The 16,641-nt window shown below is 45.3% G+C and overlaps 1 protein-coding gene and 1 pseudogene across 3 annotated transcripts in view; one reads left to right on the top strand and one right to left on the bottom strand.

The window, feature by feature from the left end:
• The window catches only part of LOC149360058 (uncharacterized), a 181,448-nt gene that overhangs the window by 129,889 nt on the left and 34,918 nt on the right, over nt 1-16,641 (top strand). The window contains exon 3 of one of the 3 annotated variants that reach the window (XM_089572159.1): nt 7,365-7,442. The exons of 1 other annotated variant lie outside the window; for it this stretch is intronic. In XM_089572159.1, coding sequence (XP_089428285.1) covers nt 7,365-7,442 — 78 coding nt within the window. Of the gene's footprint in view, nt 1-2,662; nt 5,470-7,364; nt 7,443-16,641 lie in introns of those variants that run through there. One more of the 3 variants, XM_089572157.1, reaches the window with a different exon arrangement.
• On the bottom strand, nt 8,626-16,079 carry LOC149360069 (uncharacterized; annotated as a pseudogene).

Genomic DNA, 16,641 nt, shown 5'->3' on the forward strand with positions numbered 1-16,641 from the left:
AGTTATCACTTAAGTGAGTAGTGAATAAGAGCCACGAGTCCTCGATGTGTTCTTCCATTGAAGTGATGTCAGACCGATTTGAAGTCTTGCATTTGTCAAACACACATTTTGCTCTTACTTTATTTCCAGCTGCTGTATGCATTATCCATTTCCTGAGCTTCATCTCTCCTCGATGTTTGCAGCTTTGTTGAGTTTTGCCTGCTTGGCACGTATTTGACGACACTCCACCATATATGCAATATTTTTTGTTCTATTTTGCCTGCTTAGGACTTGTTTGACATTCAACAGATAGGTGAAAAAGAGAAAAAACAGGCATATAGACGGCTGAGTGAATATTAATGTCTGTACTCACTGAATAGATGAAAGCGTATGCTACCATGTTATGAAACAATGCTTTTTTCGCTGTTTGTGTTCTTGGTGACAACAAGGTATGAAATGCTGTGAAATGTTCTTAGCAACACCATACTGAAAAGGTGAAATTATATTCAAGATTAGAGAACACACTAAAATCCAGCTTGCAACAAACAGATTTTGCATCCAACTTGGGAAATATCGAAACTAGTCATTTGAGCATGTAGTGATGTCTGATTCCATTTTAGGTTGTCGCTTGTAACACTGCTTGTATTCAGTACGATTCCAGCAATATCAGTTAAGCACAACTGGAAGCACACTTGCAAGCACTCCAACCATTGATAGTGGCACTGTTAACAGCCCGTCTCAACCCAATGTTCACGGCACACATAGCCTACGGGGTGTTTGCATGCTGTTCTGTGCAGATTGTTCACCTTGGTCACGTTCTGAAACACATTGGATGTGCTTGTAATACGAGCCCTTTGTATTAGTGGATGAACGTGTCAACATGATGACAGAACTTGACGAAATCAGTTGTTTTACTGCATTCATTAAGCAAATGCTTTGGGATTGTTAGCTTGGTTGTGGACTGTTTCCATTGACTTGCTGGAAGCACTTCTTATTTATGCCTTATTTGCGGCCATGCAAACCCATCTACGTGTGTGTACACCTTGAAGTGTTTAATTTATGAATTAGCCAGCTAGTCTCCCATAAGTCAGCATGAGATGGCCGAAGCACATGATGCATGTTGTTGCTTAGTCATGTGAAAGGTTTAGAAGGAACAAAGCGTGTTTATAGAATATAGTGTCCCTTTATTCACAGTGTTTCTGTGCTGCATGTTCGATGAGCATGCATATGAACTTTACACAATACTCGTCTGGGCTGATCCTGCCAGCCTGGGTAACAAACACTTAAAATATACAAATTGGAGCTTCCGCACAAGCCTGTCAATGTACTCATCACAGTGGTGCACAGTAATAGTCAGTGGTTCCACTTGTGAATACACCATGAACTGAGCTGTCCTCAAGTTAAGCAGGAACATTCCCAGTTGCACTTGAGAGTAATAACTATGTCTGCAGTTCAAAATGAAGTTCTCATTTTCCTTCTTTGTATATGGCAGTTTTTTCTCTTCCACTAGCTCAGCAGCTTTCCTTGTCTTGCCAAGAACGGAGCTTTTATTCTCGAGTAAGATGACTGGTTCTTCCCTTCTAGAATATAATGTCATCTGGGCTATAGCCAAGCCATGGCACACTTGGATGCACAATGAAGCCCATTCTTTCGGCAGTGCTGCTTGATGAGCACGAATAAGCCTCAACGGCTTTTGACTCTGAGGCTTTGCCATACTTGGTGGCACTATTGCCCCGGAAGCTCTGTCATCATCTTGGAAACTTTCATCTCCCATCTGTTGTTGTCCTTGGGAATGAACGTAAAGTAAGAATGGCACTTTCTGCCAGTTATTCTTATTTTCGCTCCTGGTGCCACTGGGTGTTAGTTCGGCACCTTGTTTGGACACTAATCTGTAATGCTTCTTTGTGTGACACCACCACATGTTTCTGGTAAAATTGCCTTTCAGCCTCTGTTAGGTGTTCTGCAGTCCACTGCTGAGTGCCACATCGTGGAACAGCATTTCCGTATAGAGGCTGATATTTTGTTCCATCATGTGAATCAGCAAAACCTGCTCCTGGAAAGTTGCATTCTGAACTTTGGAGCTTTCTCTTGTTGTCTGCCATTGAAGTGTAGTGCCAATGCACTCTGTGGCAGGCCTGCTATCAGTCTGCGCCTTATTCCATCTCGCTGTTCATTTGAAAGGCACAGTCTTTGGACAGCCTGCACATGGCACAGTTCTTGCGGCTCCCGTGCTTGGTACATGGGAGTCGCCTTAAGCTTGCCCCAGGCTTGCTTCAGGTCTGTGCTTGTTAGGGTCTCCAGGTTTTGGATGCCAACACTGTTGGCAAAAAAATCAGTTGGTATTAATTGAAAAAGTCGTTCCGAATAGAACATTACCAGTTGCTATGCTAACTTTCAATGCTGGTTTGAAATCTGCTAAGCAATGGTTCGCGGATTTAAAAAAACTGTTTAGGGGGACTGACTGTTTTGTGCTGTGGCTAGTTCGCACATAGTATGTCAATACAGAGCACCAATGCATCATCACACTACTTTTAGTACTGACTGGGTCCCATGCTACTAAAAAGAAAAAAGTTTTCAATGCCACCATAGCTGATACGAAAGAGCCCTATATGCAGCTTCACCTGAAAAGCTTAGAATTGACAAATGTAGTAGATTCCATTAGAAATCTGACCATTATCCACAGATGCTGAGCCCCATCACGATCTGTGCCCACCTGGTGCCTGCAGCTGGTGCAGGCACCGTGCAGCTGAGGCAGAAGGCAAGCCACAACCTCCACACAAGTACGATCTCCCAAGCAGAGTTGTGCAAGCGCTGCTACCAGTGTACCAACGCTTGTCCGATCCTCAGTTACTGGCTCGGTGTAGTGGCAACAACATGCAGAACGCTGCCGAAAGCTTTCTTTCAGTGATTTGGACATTAATATCGAAGCAGCAGTATACAAGGCAGTTGCAAGGTACAATGCAGGCAACTTGCAAGCTTATACTGAGCGTAAAACCTGGTGCGCTTGTCCTTCGGAGTTCTGCAGGAAAGGACCATCAGCGAGCCAAAAATCATCTCGTGTGCAAGAAATCAAAGGGCAGTGACCCCAAAAGTCACCTGTAACCAAAGACATTGAAAACTACAGTCCTGGTGCATTTTGAGAATTGTGAACTGCTCCGAAAACTTTGAGAGACATTTTCTCGAAAGTGTGTTTGGGGCATTCTGCTTTGCCTGTGTAGAGGGTAGCGTGGGAATGCCTGGACCAGTTTTGAGCCTGTTTGTTTTAATGTATTCCCTGCACAGGCGTCACCAGTGTGCTTGAGGGTATGACAATCTTCAATATCTCGTTGAGAGCTTAGTTTTTTTTTCTACAGCTAATTTGTGACACAGTTAGTGAAGGTAAACATGATGTTCTGTGTAAAAAAAATAAAAGGTTTAAAAAAATTGAAACTGTTGTACCCTGTAGGGCTCTCTTGAGCAAACATTAAAACTGAAGGAAGCTCCCAGGCATGTTTCGTTATAGTGCCAGGTTTTCCACAAGCAGAACACATGTAACACTTTGTAACTTGAAAACTATTCAAGGCACCATAATGAAACTCCATATTTCTTTTAAGACACTTTTGAGTGTGGCTACCAAATTTCATTGCTCTAAGTCAAGGAACAAGAAGTTAGCTCTTATCCCCACCTCCCCCCTTAATCGCTTTATTTCACTGCTCATTGATGTTCATCAATGTTTTGTGGATACTGCCGGTGGAGATCGAAATGCACTTTCAGAGCTGGGTTTTAATAAAGGCAGTAATTTGCAGTTGAAAGCATTTCTGATTGTTGTGAAGTATGGTGTACTCTCGTTAAATGGAACCTCAAGGGATCAGAAAAATATGTTGCGTTTATCAGGAGTTTCGTTTACAGAGAGAATGGGTTCAGCATTATGCAGTGAGCTTCCGCTGTACCAACACGACAGGCGGGCACGCAGTTAGTGGTCTCCACAGAAGTGGATCCCGAAATTTGGGTAATAAGGAGTATAACAGTACACAGTAGGCACAAAACTTTAGTGCACAACGTAAACAGTGGATGTTTTTTTCCCTAATAGTATACAGGAATATTAAAAAAATAAAGCCAGTAGATTACTTACTCTTCTGCTGGTAGGATAGTGGGAACTGCCATTTAATGGCTACTGAAAAATGACTTTATACTTGCTTTAGCTCTCACAGCCACTTTTTTTTAATGGTGTGACCCATACTAGAGAGGCTGCGGAGAAACAGTTCGGAGCCTTCTTCTCTTTCTCCAGAGCCTTCTTCTCACTGGAAGAAACTCTTCAGCATTTGCACTGCCGATTCCGCCTGCACAGGTGTCACCACAGAGTCTGAGTCGATGTTCTCATTTTCAAGCTCCTCCTTGTTTTCGCTTTCTTCGGGGGGTGCAGCATGACACTCATGAAAAATGCATTGTCATTACCACCCCTTGAGACGCGCAGAAAAGTGTCACGACTGAGCCTTTTCTTTCAAATTTTTCACACGAACGAATACCTAAAAAGAGCACTGTTCATTCCACCTACATACATTTCATCACGCGTTGATCATCCGCACAAGGTCGGCATCCCACTTTGCCGCACTACTGCTTGCTTGGCATCTTTCATTCCCAGGACGGCATCGGAGTGGAACCACCTACCTGCAGCCTTACTTACTACTAACAACATTGAGGAATTTAAAAAATGGTTGCGGGATCATTTTGTAGTAGATTAGATAAAATGGTCATTTTATTTATTTTCACGTTGCTATCCTGTATACAGCGATTTCGCCAATTTTAAACATGCATTTTCGTTATTTTTGCCGCTTACTGTTGCTAACTGTGTTGTCATTGCTTTGTATTATAGCTTGTGTTATGAGTATTTCTAAATGGCCTTATGCCTTAACACTACTTTGTATACTTTTGTTTCTCAAACCTAAAGTTTTTTCGTGCTTCATACTTTTTTGCAATATTGTTTACTTGTATTCTCTTCACTTCGAAATCTTGTGTAATGATGCTGCTAAATACGCGCGTTAGCTATTGTTTTAAATAACCCGTTGTGTATATATTCTGTACGTATTTGTAACCGCCCACTGCCTTCTCTAATGCCCTCCAAGGGCCATGAAGGAACCTGAAATAAATAAATAAATAAATAAAATGCTCTCCACGGTATTTTGTGGGCATGTTGCCACGTCGCTGTCAATCTGGACGTACTGATCAAATTGGATGCCCATCGAAGCACAATTTTCCAACAGCAGATTTTCTTCAGCTGCATCGTAGGCATCAGGGTCATCCTGTGTGCAGGGTTTTTCTGTCGTTGAGGCAAACCCAGCATGTCTAAAGCAGCTGGCAATGGTCGTTGCGCTAACCTGCTGCCAAGCATCACCAAGAAAGTAAATGGCACGCAGGACATCCACCTTATATTCCTTGCCTTGGTCAATACAAAACACCATCCTCCGAAGCAGGTTTTTGCGGAAGTGCGACTTGAGCGCTTGGATCACACCCTGGTCCATAGGCTGCAGCAGTGCTGTGGTGCTTGCTGGCAGAAATTCCAATGTGATGGACTTCAGCCCCGGCACAGTTCCATGTCGAGGGCAGTTATCCACAAGGAATAAAACTTTCCTCTTCTTTCGCGAGCAGCATGCATCCTCACGACAAATCCATTCTCAGAAGATCGCCTGCGTCATCCTTGCCTTGCCGTTGGCCTGGTAGGAAACGGGCAAGGTCACAACATTTTTAAAGCAGCGAGGATGCTTGGATTTTCCAATCACAGGCGGCTTCAGTTTGTTGCTTCCAGTCATGTTCGTACCGATGAGGACGGTCAATCTATCCTTACTCAGCTTCCCCCCGGTGCACTGTTGTCCTTTGAATGAGAGGGATTTTGAAGGCAGCAACTTGAAAAATAATGCAGTCTCATCTGCATTGTGGACGTTTTCAGGATCGTATTCCTTTAGAATTTCAGGGAGCCGTTTTGCTCGCCAGTCTCCACATGCCGCCGTGTTGGCAGCGGCAGCTTCCCCTGAAATGGCACAGAACACTAGACCATTCCTGTCTTTAAACCTGTCTTTAAGCCTAGTGAGCCACCCTTCGCTGCACGAAAAGCCCTCAATGCCGAGCTGAAGAACGAATCCTTCTGCTTTCGCACGAATGAGTGGTTCGCCGATGGGGATATTTTCGCTGCAGGCCCTCTGTAGCCAAAGCACGAGGCACTTCTCCAGATCTTCATGGTTAGCCACTCGTAGCCTTTTTCGCTGGGGACCAAAGCGTGACGTTTCGAAAGCCTCCCCCCGCAGCTTGTCCTTGTCTTGGAGGATTCTCGTCAGGCTGCTCTTTGGGACAGCGTACTTCGTCGCAAGCGCCATTTTAGTGAAGCGGCCACTCTCAAAGTCACTGATGATTTCAATCTTTTTTCCCAGCAGAAGCGCACTGTGCTGTTGTTTCTGCACTGCCATCAGATACTGACTTTGTGACGATACGTCACATGCAACACCGAACAAAGGCTCTGAGTCTTAGGCCTAACCGAACCAAGAAATGCAAGCACACCGAGGCAGCAGGCAAGCGACGCGGGCGAGAAAACCGAAACTGCTGGAGACAAACAGGAACCAGGAGGTCGGGTAATAAAGAAGGGGGGGGGAGTGATGCATACCGTGATGGCGCTGCGCTTGCCGAACTAGTTTTGGTTTCGAGTGTGTTTTCGGTTCCGACTATGATTTCGGCTATGATGTCATTAAACCATGTTTGTTCCCCGACCCACTCTGCCCTCTTCTTGTCTCAACGTTACACCTAACATTTTGCTTTCCATGGCTTGTGGCATAGTTGTTGCACTCACGTGATTTCAGTGTGCGTTCACTACCTGCCCTAAGTAGGCATATTACATACTAGCCACTTCCATCACCTTGCTACTATTTGTAAACTGCTGTTTCCTTCCTATACTGAACATCACTGATTTTTGCATATTAATTTTTATACCCACCGTTGTGCTCTGCCTAACTCACTGATCAAGCTTTACACCTCATCTCCTGGGTGACTTAGAAAGGCAATGTCATCACCGAATCTCAGATTACTAAGGTATTCTCCATTAACTACTATCGCCAACTGTTCCCAATCCAAGCCTTTCAATACCTCCTGTTAACAGGCGCTGAATACCTTTGGCGACATCATGTCTCCCTGCTTGACATCTTTCATTACTGGAATTTTATTCTTGAGTTACGGAGGACTCTGGTAGCAGTCCAGCCATTAATGATGCATTCTATTGCTTTTCTAAACCTTCATTCCGCAATGACTGCTAAGGTTTTGACCAAGTCAAATGCTTTGTCATAATCTATAAAAGCTATATGGAGCGGTTGGCTATATTCTGTGCATTTCTCTATCTTCTGATTTTTCATCTTCTACCCATACAGATGGCACAACCTCAACCTGGCCTTGTTGCAAGAACTCGCCAATGATGTACACCATATCTGAAAAACAGAAGGCAAGAGGTGCCAAGAGTATTTTTACTGGTACTCTTGCAGCAAGGTTTTAACAGCCAAGTTAACACAAGAAAGCTAATATGTAATGGTATTTATAAGTATCGTAGGTACTGGGGAAATGGAGTAACCAGATAGATGGCTGAAATGAAATGCATACCTCGCATGGATATGCCAGCAGTCACATATTTAATATTTTCTATGTCATGCCAGCATCCAAGTAGCTTGCAGCTGCGATAATGCTTACACCTAAAGTATGTAACGTTTTTTCAGCAAAATAACAAAAACATACCACAAATGCACATAGAAGAAAAACCCTAATGGAAATCATCAAGTGACAGCTATGACTTTTTTTTGCCCTTTTATTTCGTACTTCTGCCACTGTTTCATACAGTTAAATGTTAATAATGCAGACCTGATGGAACCAAAAATGTGTCCAAATTATCCGAAGGTCGAATGATCCCCGAAAAAGCTGCCAGAAACAGTGGCAGTTTCCGGTAGACTTTTTCTGCCTAGCATTGAGAGTTCTCGCACTTAGCGAAGCACACATATTGGCAGCCTGAAGAAAGGTGACGCTCCAGACACACGACCTGTATCAAAATGTACACTCACCTTAACAGATATGATCTATAACTTGTCTTCATACGCTGTTTACAAAAGTTCACAAAGCAGAAACACATCACATAGTGTGAAGTTCTGGCAAGACCAAGAACTTTTCACCCAAAGGCAGCCTCACCATTTTCTGCAATTTGTGCAGAGGCCATGGCTTTGGTTCAGAAAGTACCCACACAATGCAGATGCCCAGTTGGGAGGACTCAAACGGTACTGAGTAAAAATGTGCCTTGTTTAGAAACTTTCGCCACTTTTGCAGGCCTTATTTGAGTTGTGTTTCTCGCCAGAATGACATGGCCACCTTGTGAAAAACAGTTGTCCCTTTCACCCTTTCAGACAGGGTTATTGTGAAGCCTTCAAAGGTGAGCCTTTGATATTCGGGAGGACAGCATTCCGGCAGCAACATCCCTCCAGAGTGAGGATAGGTCAACTCCACATGTTTTTTGTCAGATGGCTGCCAATGTCAGTATGACTGTGTTTGTGCGTCTGTCATCCTGTTGAGCAGCTGCTCTAAAGGCTTCCTGTGCTTGTGCAGCTGCCTCTTAGGAACCTGCTCACTGTTCTCGAAGAGGAAGGAACTGAATTAGTCTAGCTCCCCATGCCTCTGAACACCAGAAGCAAGGTGTGTTATACAGTGTACATTGTACGAAGCATTCGCATCCCCATACAAATTGCAGAAGCTAGGAACAAAGTATCTGAGGAGCTCAGCAGAGTAACTAGCATGTTGTTGACACAACTCCTTGTTAGCAAGAATAAAGATGCTTGGAGGACCAAAAAGTTCTTGTACAGCCGATCTGACAAACGATTTCATGAGCAAAGGGCCAGTGTACAAAAGAAAAAGCCGGAATTCAACTGCCTTCCAGCGGTTTACCTCTTCAAGCCCTCGAGGCTTGCAACAAAACTCCCTGGGGATGTGAGGAGTGAGCAGCCTGCTCTTTTCATCAAAGGTGCGCCGATCTAGAGGCCCTAGACGAACACTTGAAGGCCCAGGTATCCACAACAAACGCATTTTTTTGACAACGCCAAGTAGCACACGATGCATATAATCTAATGGCAGGTCATTTACACTGTCAATTGGAAAACTCAACAGAATGGACTCTCCTTTGTGGTACTCAGGATCATGCTGCTGCCTGAAACTTGTTTGTTTTTAGGGGAGCCTCCAAGTCAATGAATACAACCCTACCATCCAAGTATGTGCCCTAAACTGTACATTTTGAGTAGGCACTGTAGCCTCCATGACCTTTGGTCATTGCAACGAAGGTGCAATGAAGTTTAAATGGTATTCAGAATTTTCAATGTTATTCGACTCACACAATAAATAATAAAAATTAAAAGACAAGGTTAAAAAACGCAGCAGATATCACACCCACCTCACCGTCAGTACTGCTATCCTGACCCCAATAGGATGTGGTGGCTTTGTCCAGAAGACCTGCAATTTCATTGCAGAAACATACAATTTTTCGATGTAGATGTTTCAGTCGTAAGCACAATACATTGTTGAATCTAAAACTCTTGTAAGCAAAAGAGAAATTAGTTGGTTACGGACAGTAATGCAAATCATTACTAAATGGCGTACAGCCAGCTTGAAATGAACTAGACAAAATGAAATAGTAAAATATATAGTGATAACTCCATACCACCACCATGTTTTGCAAATCTCTTCTAGGCCAGACATTCCTGGAAGCTGTTTCATGGGCCTGTTGATTGTCATAGGTGACTTAGAATGCATCCTTTGAACTGGTCTTTCCCGTGCACACACGAAGCCATCTATAAGGTTTTCAGACATACTTTGTTGCAGTATGTTCTTCGATGTTTGATTCAATGAAGCAGTTTTAGGTCAATATAGACTAAACAATATGGTAATGCCTAATTACTTTCACATAAAAATATGGCAGCACAAAGCAGTGTTATATCTCGAATGTGGACTTGCTCTGAAGAGTTGCGTCTGATGGGAATATGTTCTTGGACATCTTGGCTCATGCCAGATCCTTTCCCTCCTACATGCAACCAAACAAAATAACTGCCCCACAGAAGAAAAATCATGTATTCAGCAATAGGGCAGTTGGGAACATTAACAAATAAGTCATAAAAAAGTGAAATGCAACTAGCACTAACTTTTCATCACAGTGCTTGGTGACCGAACCTCGAGGATGTCGTCATCACTTTCACTGTCCGAAAGAAGCACTGTCTTTCGCTTTCTCTGGCGTTTTTTTTCAACAACTGAGCCTTCTAAGTCCAGATGTGACATTATAAGAACATGTGGAAGACACTCTTTGGTGCACTCCCATGTGCCTGAGCCAAGAAACAGTTTCAGAGCACCCGTGATAAAGTTTTCAAATTTTATCAACTGCATATAAACAATATTTCGTAAGCACCTTCGTGCAGTGTGTGGCGACTTCATACAAAGAGTCCTGTTATGTTGCATCATCTTTAAAAGAGCACTGTTGCTGAACAGATTCTTCCTAACCTTACACCAACAAATAAAAATTCTAGTACTGAAATAATATATGTCCATTACAAAAGACAAGACATAGACAGCCTTATGCTATGCTATCACTATAAAGATGAAATAAAATGCTGCTCACTTTTAGTTGTAAGGATTCTTGCCTTGTAACCTTTCCAGTCGTCCTCTACAGGCACTGCTAACGAGATCATGTGGTCAACTTCTTTTTTTGCTGTTGTTGGTGGCCAAAACCAAGTTGCACTACCACCTTGACAAAGGAGGCGAAAAAACGTTGGGAGCGTCCACTTCGCGCGCGTAGCAAGGAACCGCTAGCGACCGCAACGCCAAACGGCCAGACGAAGTATTATACATTCCAAAAATGCAAAAGAAACAAAGCAACAACATAAAAATAATCACAAACTGCACCTCATACTTTTATGTGACGCTAAGCATTTACAACTTGCAAAAAGGTTTATATTTTGCTTGAAACAGTTAAATTTACGTAGACTGTATCGCGACCGAGCGGAGCGACACCAAGCAGCAAGCTGAGGCGTTCAGGACGCGAAGGCAGGCGAAGGCGCGCGCCGCTTTCGAGACCGGCCAAGGTCTATTGAAATAGGTCGCGAAGCCGGAGCCCCACTGATCTCCACTAGGGGAGCTGGATGCCGCATCGGGCTAGAGTTCCTGTATATGCTACCAAAGGTCGGGCGCCCGAAAGTGAAGCCACCGGAAGTAAGCGGCCTTGTCCCGGAAGTCAGCCTTTGGCAGTGCATGAAATCGGAGCTCAGCACGGTTTTTCAGTTCCAGTTTTGTTTTCCCACTTAGCATTTCGTCTTTTCGCCGTTCTCGTCTTTTTCCATGACAATGCCTACCTTTTGCGCCACCAACTGAGCGAGGAGACCAGCGAAGTCTTCGGGAAGGACGTTTCAAAAATAAGGGCCCATTGCATTTCAATGGGGCGACACTAGCAGACGACAGGACGCCGCTACGCACAGCAAGTACGGAGCCTCGTCTACTCGGCTCGGTGTCGTCTCGTTTGCCTAGCTTCGCCAACTGTGCTCTTTACTGCGATGCTTGTTCCAACGCTCAAGCCCAAGTTATGCTATCAATGGGGGATAAATATAAGAAAGAATAGGTTGAAACATTCACCAGGCAGCTTACTTTGCAGCGACCATTTTATCGAATTAAGTTTAGACCGAACCGGAGCGAGGGCTAGGCTACTATCTTGTGAGGTGTCGACGGTGTTCGGTTGGTTCACATTAGCGCCTCCAAAAGGTATGGTACTGCTTTTTCGACGGAGCGTGTCATGTACTGTTTCGTGTTGTAGCAAGTTAAGCCTGAATGGTCTTTAATTCGTGGTGCTTAGTGCAGTTGACTTCTAACAGCGCTTCTCACGCGCACTGCACCATTCGCCTTTCTTGTCAGTCGTTCCTCTCGCGCTTGCCTTTTCTTTACTGCACGAAAATTCGGTTTTAAGGTGACATAGCCTCATCGTCATTCCACTACTTCTCCTTTACGCTCGGAATACACGAACCAGGCAAGAACATAGTGTTTAATGCACGTACCCCCTTGCCGAGGCAGGGTGAGACCTGCGTGCCTGTTTTCTTCGCTTTCGCAGAAATTACAGGGTTCTGCACACAATGCTCACATTTCTCGCGTTCAGCTTGCTTGTTCCTTTCATATAACAGCAGACATCGTACGAAAACAACGCAAAAAACTGAGAACGAAAGGGCGAAAGACACGACTGTTTGCATTGAAATACACAGCAGACACCCGACTTCCGGGACAAGCGGTCCAACCTCCGGTGGCTTCACTCGCGCTCGTCTCGGAAAGCGGGAATGCGGCATCCAGCCACCTAGTGGAGATCAGTGCGGAGCCCGAATGCGGTCCAGAACCAAGTGCTAGCGACATCAAATTAGGGGTGGAACTAAAGCGCCAAAATGAAATGAGTGGACAAACACGACTAGAAGAGGAAAATAATTAGGACATATTTTGTGTTTCAAAAGCATTCGAAAACAATTGCAGTGATTCCTTTTTAAAATGTTTTAGTTGTGTGCATTTTGTTAGAAAGTATAGCGCTTGCTTTGTAAAAATTTTTATGACAGCGTTCGCTCAGAGCAGCGGCAATGGCAGCGGGACGATGCCAAGGTTGACGGTGCTCTGATGTCATAGGCAACCTGCAGTGTAGTTTGCAGGTACATGTGGCGCCGTCTCGTGGCCGAAGAGACAAGCACTGAGTAGGCAGCTCGGCGCGGCCCGACCGGCTCCGCTTCCCGAGGAAGGCGCAAACAGCGAGTTTGTGCAGCTTTGCGGATTTTCTGGAAGCTTTACCTCGGCCATCCTACGCCATGGATGTCGGTCGCACTCGGGAAAAAAACCAACCGGAGATACTGTTGCGTGAAGGACTGTCATACCCGAGAAGGGAACGGAGACGTGAAGCTGTTTCGTTTCCCTGCAAGGCCGTACGGGTCAACCCGGCGACTGAAGTGGATCGTCGCAGTGCGTCGTGTCAAGGAAGTTGCACTGGTGTTATAATTCACGTGAAGCTAAGAGGAGAAAAAAAAGTATAAATGTGGAGCGGCTGAATGAAGCTATAATATTGAGCGTTCATTAAATTCGCCGCTAGTAGTTCTCTTGCTTGGTATCGTCGAATTGCGGTCGCGCTCCCGCGTTGAGAAGTCGTTTTCTGGTTCTGTCAGAACAACGGTCTTCAAATCAGGATTCGTCGCGTTCGAAAGCAGGGCTCTTGGTCGCGGTTTTGTCCTATACTAGTACTCAAGTACGTGCGCTCAACGTTAGCGCGTACGTGTCGAGGTACCATGAATTAAAGGCAGCACGCCTTGCGGGGTGAGTCGCAGGTGATTAATTCAGGTCCCACTCCCGTATGTCGTTCCCTTATGTGTTTGCCCGTCTCGCGAAGATTTCCATGCTTTGCCTAAGGGGTGAGTTGATTTTGCAGTGCTTTGTGTCATACAAATTTGGTTGCATTATATTTTAGTGGTGAAGACTTCTTCAACTGCAGCCCAAATGACAACACAAAAATATGTTCAAAACACTTTGTCCGTGGTGAAAACAGTACCACTGAAACGCATCCCGGTTATCTCCCGACAAGCAAGGTCATACATGAAACTGCCCTAACATTATTAACAACCTGAATTCAGCTGTAAACACCTCGATACCGCGGGAGTCATAAAGAGGCTGACTGTGTGGTTGCTTGGACGTTCAGTCTGGGCTCGATAGATGCAATTCTTTCTGTACACCCACCACTGTTTACTGTGCTTTCGATTGCACGCTACGGGAAAAATTCACATAATCACGGGTCCCGTGCATCTAAACTTTGTCCCTTTATGTTTTTCAAAATCTATTTTCCAGATCAGTTACCAATGCAAAGCGGCGAGACGGTTGCTTACACATGCACTGTACATGCACAAGTTGAACGTCGCACACGTGTTTGCCCCGCTGAGACTGACACTTCGCCGAAATTTCAGCGCCGTCCGTTTCCTTTACTGAGTGAACATGGTTGCTCTCGTAAAGGCGACATCCTTTTTAGAGCTCCGGTCGCCGAAAATACACACCGATGGCATCAATAGGCTTGAATCCGCAATATAAAACAACCGACATTTTCAAATTCCTACTGGGCATGCACGCCGCAAAGAACGACCGCCTACCCAGTACCAAAAAAACATATGGTGGCGGCGCTGTAAGCAGCGCGACAGCGGCGCCGCCTGTCTATTGCATGTTGCCTATACCCTTGTCATATCTTTTGACCATTCTGCTAGCCCTACTTTTTCCTCGTTGCTCATGGAGGAAAGATCGTTGCTTGTTGCTCGAGTTCTTGGTGTGCATCGTTCGTGTACAGTTTCCGCTTTTCCCTTTTGCCAGCGCTTCTGTGTAGTTTCGTTCGGTTGGGTGCGGTTCTGTCGCTTTTGCCCCAAAAGGGCATCGTCTGTGGCCATGGGGCCCCTGTACGCAAAAAAGAGGTGTGCGGTTGCACGATGTGCGAGCGATAACCTGTCTGGTGGCGTCACATTTCATCGCTTCAGCGCTACACCTGCGACATTCAGCGTGACACCTGAGGCGAGGACGATGGAAAGAGGCACAACGAGAACTGACTACCTAAAAATAGCGTTGGTGGTCGGCACTCGTCGTGTCTTCTTTCTTCGTTCTCGTGTCGGGTGTCGCGCTGAAGCGTCGCGGCGTTCAGCAGTTTATTTTTACCGCCAAGCAGCACGTGCGCTGACGTCACAAATATGACGTCACGAAAACACGTGACTTTAACGTTGCGTTTTTGTTTTAATTATGACGTCACTTTTTAGTTGTCCACGCATTTCGAAGACGGCGCTGGCTGCGCACCATGAACCGCCATGTTTTGAAGGTATGGGCTTCTATGCAGCCGACGCTACCATAGTACATCTACCTTGGACCGGCCGTGGCGAGGGAAGAATGCGCGCGAGCCGCGAGTACCGCGAGCAGACTGCTCCAACATGGCGAAGACAGCATGGAAGGAAGCGGCGATAGCGGCGATGGCGCGACGGCAGCATTCCTTGCTCGTGGCCAGCCGAGGCCGAATGAAGAGGCGCTCGCCACAGGAAACAAATTTCATATGATTCGCGTAACTTTAGTGCAGCTTTACAAGTGGTGGGCTAGTTGTACTCGATGTGGACTCTGATAAACGTGATTTCGGACTGCGTATGACAAAATGCGCTGTCAGAGTTTGAGCACAAAGCGCGGACTTTGCACCGGTGCGCCTGCTCTTAAAAAGGTGAAAATATCGGTGTAGGGCACTGAAATCTAACAGTTTATGTGCCACACTTGCATGTTTCATTCATGGTTTGGAATAAAACGTGAAGCTTAAAAACGCTTGCCATGATCTATATCATGTTTAATCTATGGTGGCAGCTTTCTGCCAATCCCCTGAACGTATTGGCCCGTCTTCGTAACATAGTCTTAAGTTAGACGTTTCAGAAAGCGCCGACGTCTTAATTAAACGGACGTCTTAAAGAAGTTTCCAAAAGACATCTTGCCGTCGACGTATATGAGACGTTTCATTCTAGCGCAAGACATGTGAAGCCATTTCGAGCTGTTTCAGGACGTTTCTAAGACGTTCTGTGTTTCGTGGGCTACGCCGCTACAGCGTAATATGGAACTATAGACGCGACAAAAGACGACAGCACGAGAGCTGAAAAGCGCGGGAAGAGTATCGCGGCGCAGATTCAGTCGTTGTGACTGACACCGCTCTTTCGTAGATGTGGTGTCAGAAATATGTTCGTAAAGAACAGAAAAACAAAATAAATGTGTTATTTTATTCTTTGTTCTCAAATTGTGCAATCAAAATTTACTTGTTTCACTACGTCCACATAGAAAAAATTACTTACTAGTTGTACTCAAACATCGAAACCGAAACTTTTGAGTTTCGGTTTCGTTTAATATTAGAATAACGGGACTTTTCTTTCTACCTCTCGACACAACTGCACTCGTCCGACAATTAAATGCCCAACATTTAACGAAATTGATGCCGCAGCATTGCACCTGCATATTGCTTATACATTACATTTCACCGATTGATAAATTAGGCTCACCATGCTTGCAGTCATGCGCGCAGTGTATACCTAAAAAAAGATTGGGATAATATGAAACGTACGTCGATCGAGCGACTCGTCCCCAATTTCCACGCGCCTACTGCGCGTGCGTCTTGCAGCTGGATGAATGTCACTGGCCAAGCCAGTGGGTAGCCAACCATGACCCTACGATGGTCCCCGTGTGGTTGCTCGAGCATTGGGTGCCGACTAATTCCCTATCGTTCGCCGGTCGCTGGCTGAACGTTTTTGGCCAACTATTAGCCAGTGCTATTGGCATCCAACCACGGCCCGACTTGGGGCCGCCATTGGTTGGCCGAGGATACTGGTTGCCGAGCACTGTCCAAATGCTTACCAATGGTCGGCCGTCGGCCAGTTTCACTTGGGTATTCGTTGACATGTACTACACCTCTTGTGCGCATGCTGCACGCATGCATATGCGTCGATTTCCGATTTTTCCTTCCTTAAAGCTGACGGAACCGAAAACCAGCCGATGAAGCGTCCGAAGGTCTGCAGAGCGAGAAGAACTTAGAGCACGACGCCGTCTTCGACAGGACCGGCGTTTCATGCGGTATAATGG

The sequence above is a fragment of the Amblyomma mixtum genome, chromosome 2 (assembly GCF_055824585.1).
Source record: "Amblyomma mixtum isolate Tamu chromosome 2, ASM5582458v1, whole genome shotgun sequence".
Lineage (NCBI taxonomy): Eukaryota > Metazoa > Arthropoda > Arachnida > Ixodida > Ixodidae > Amblyomma > Amblyomma mixtum.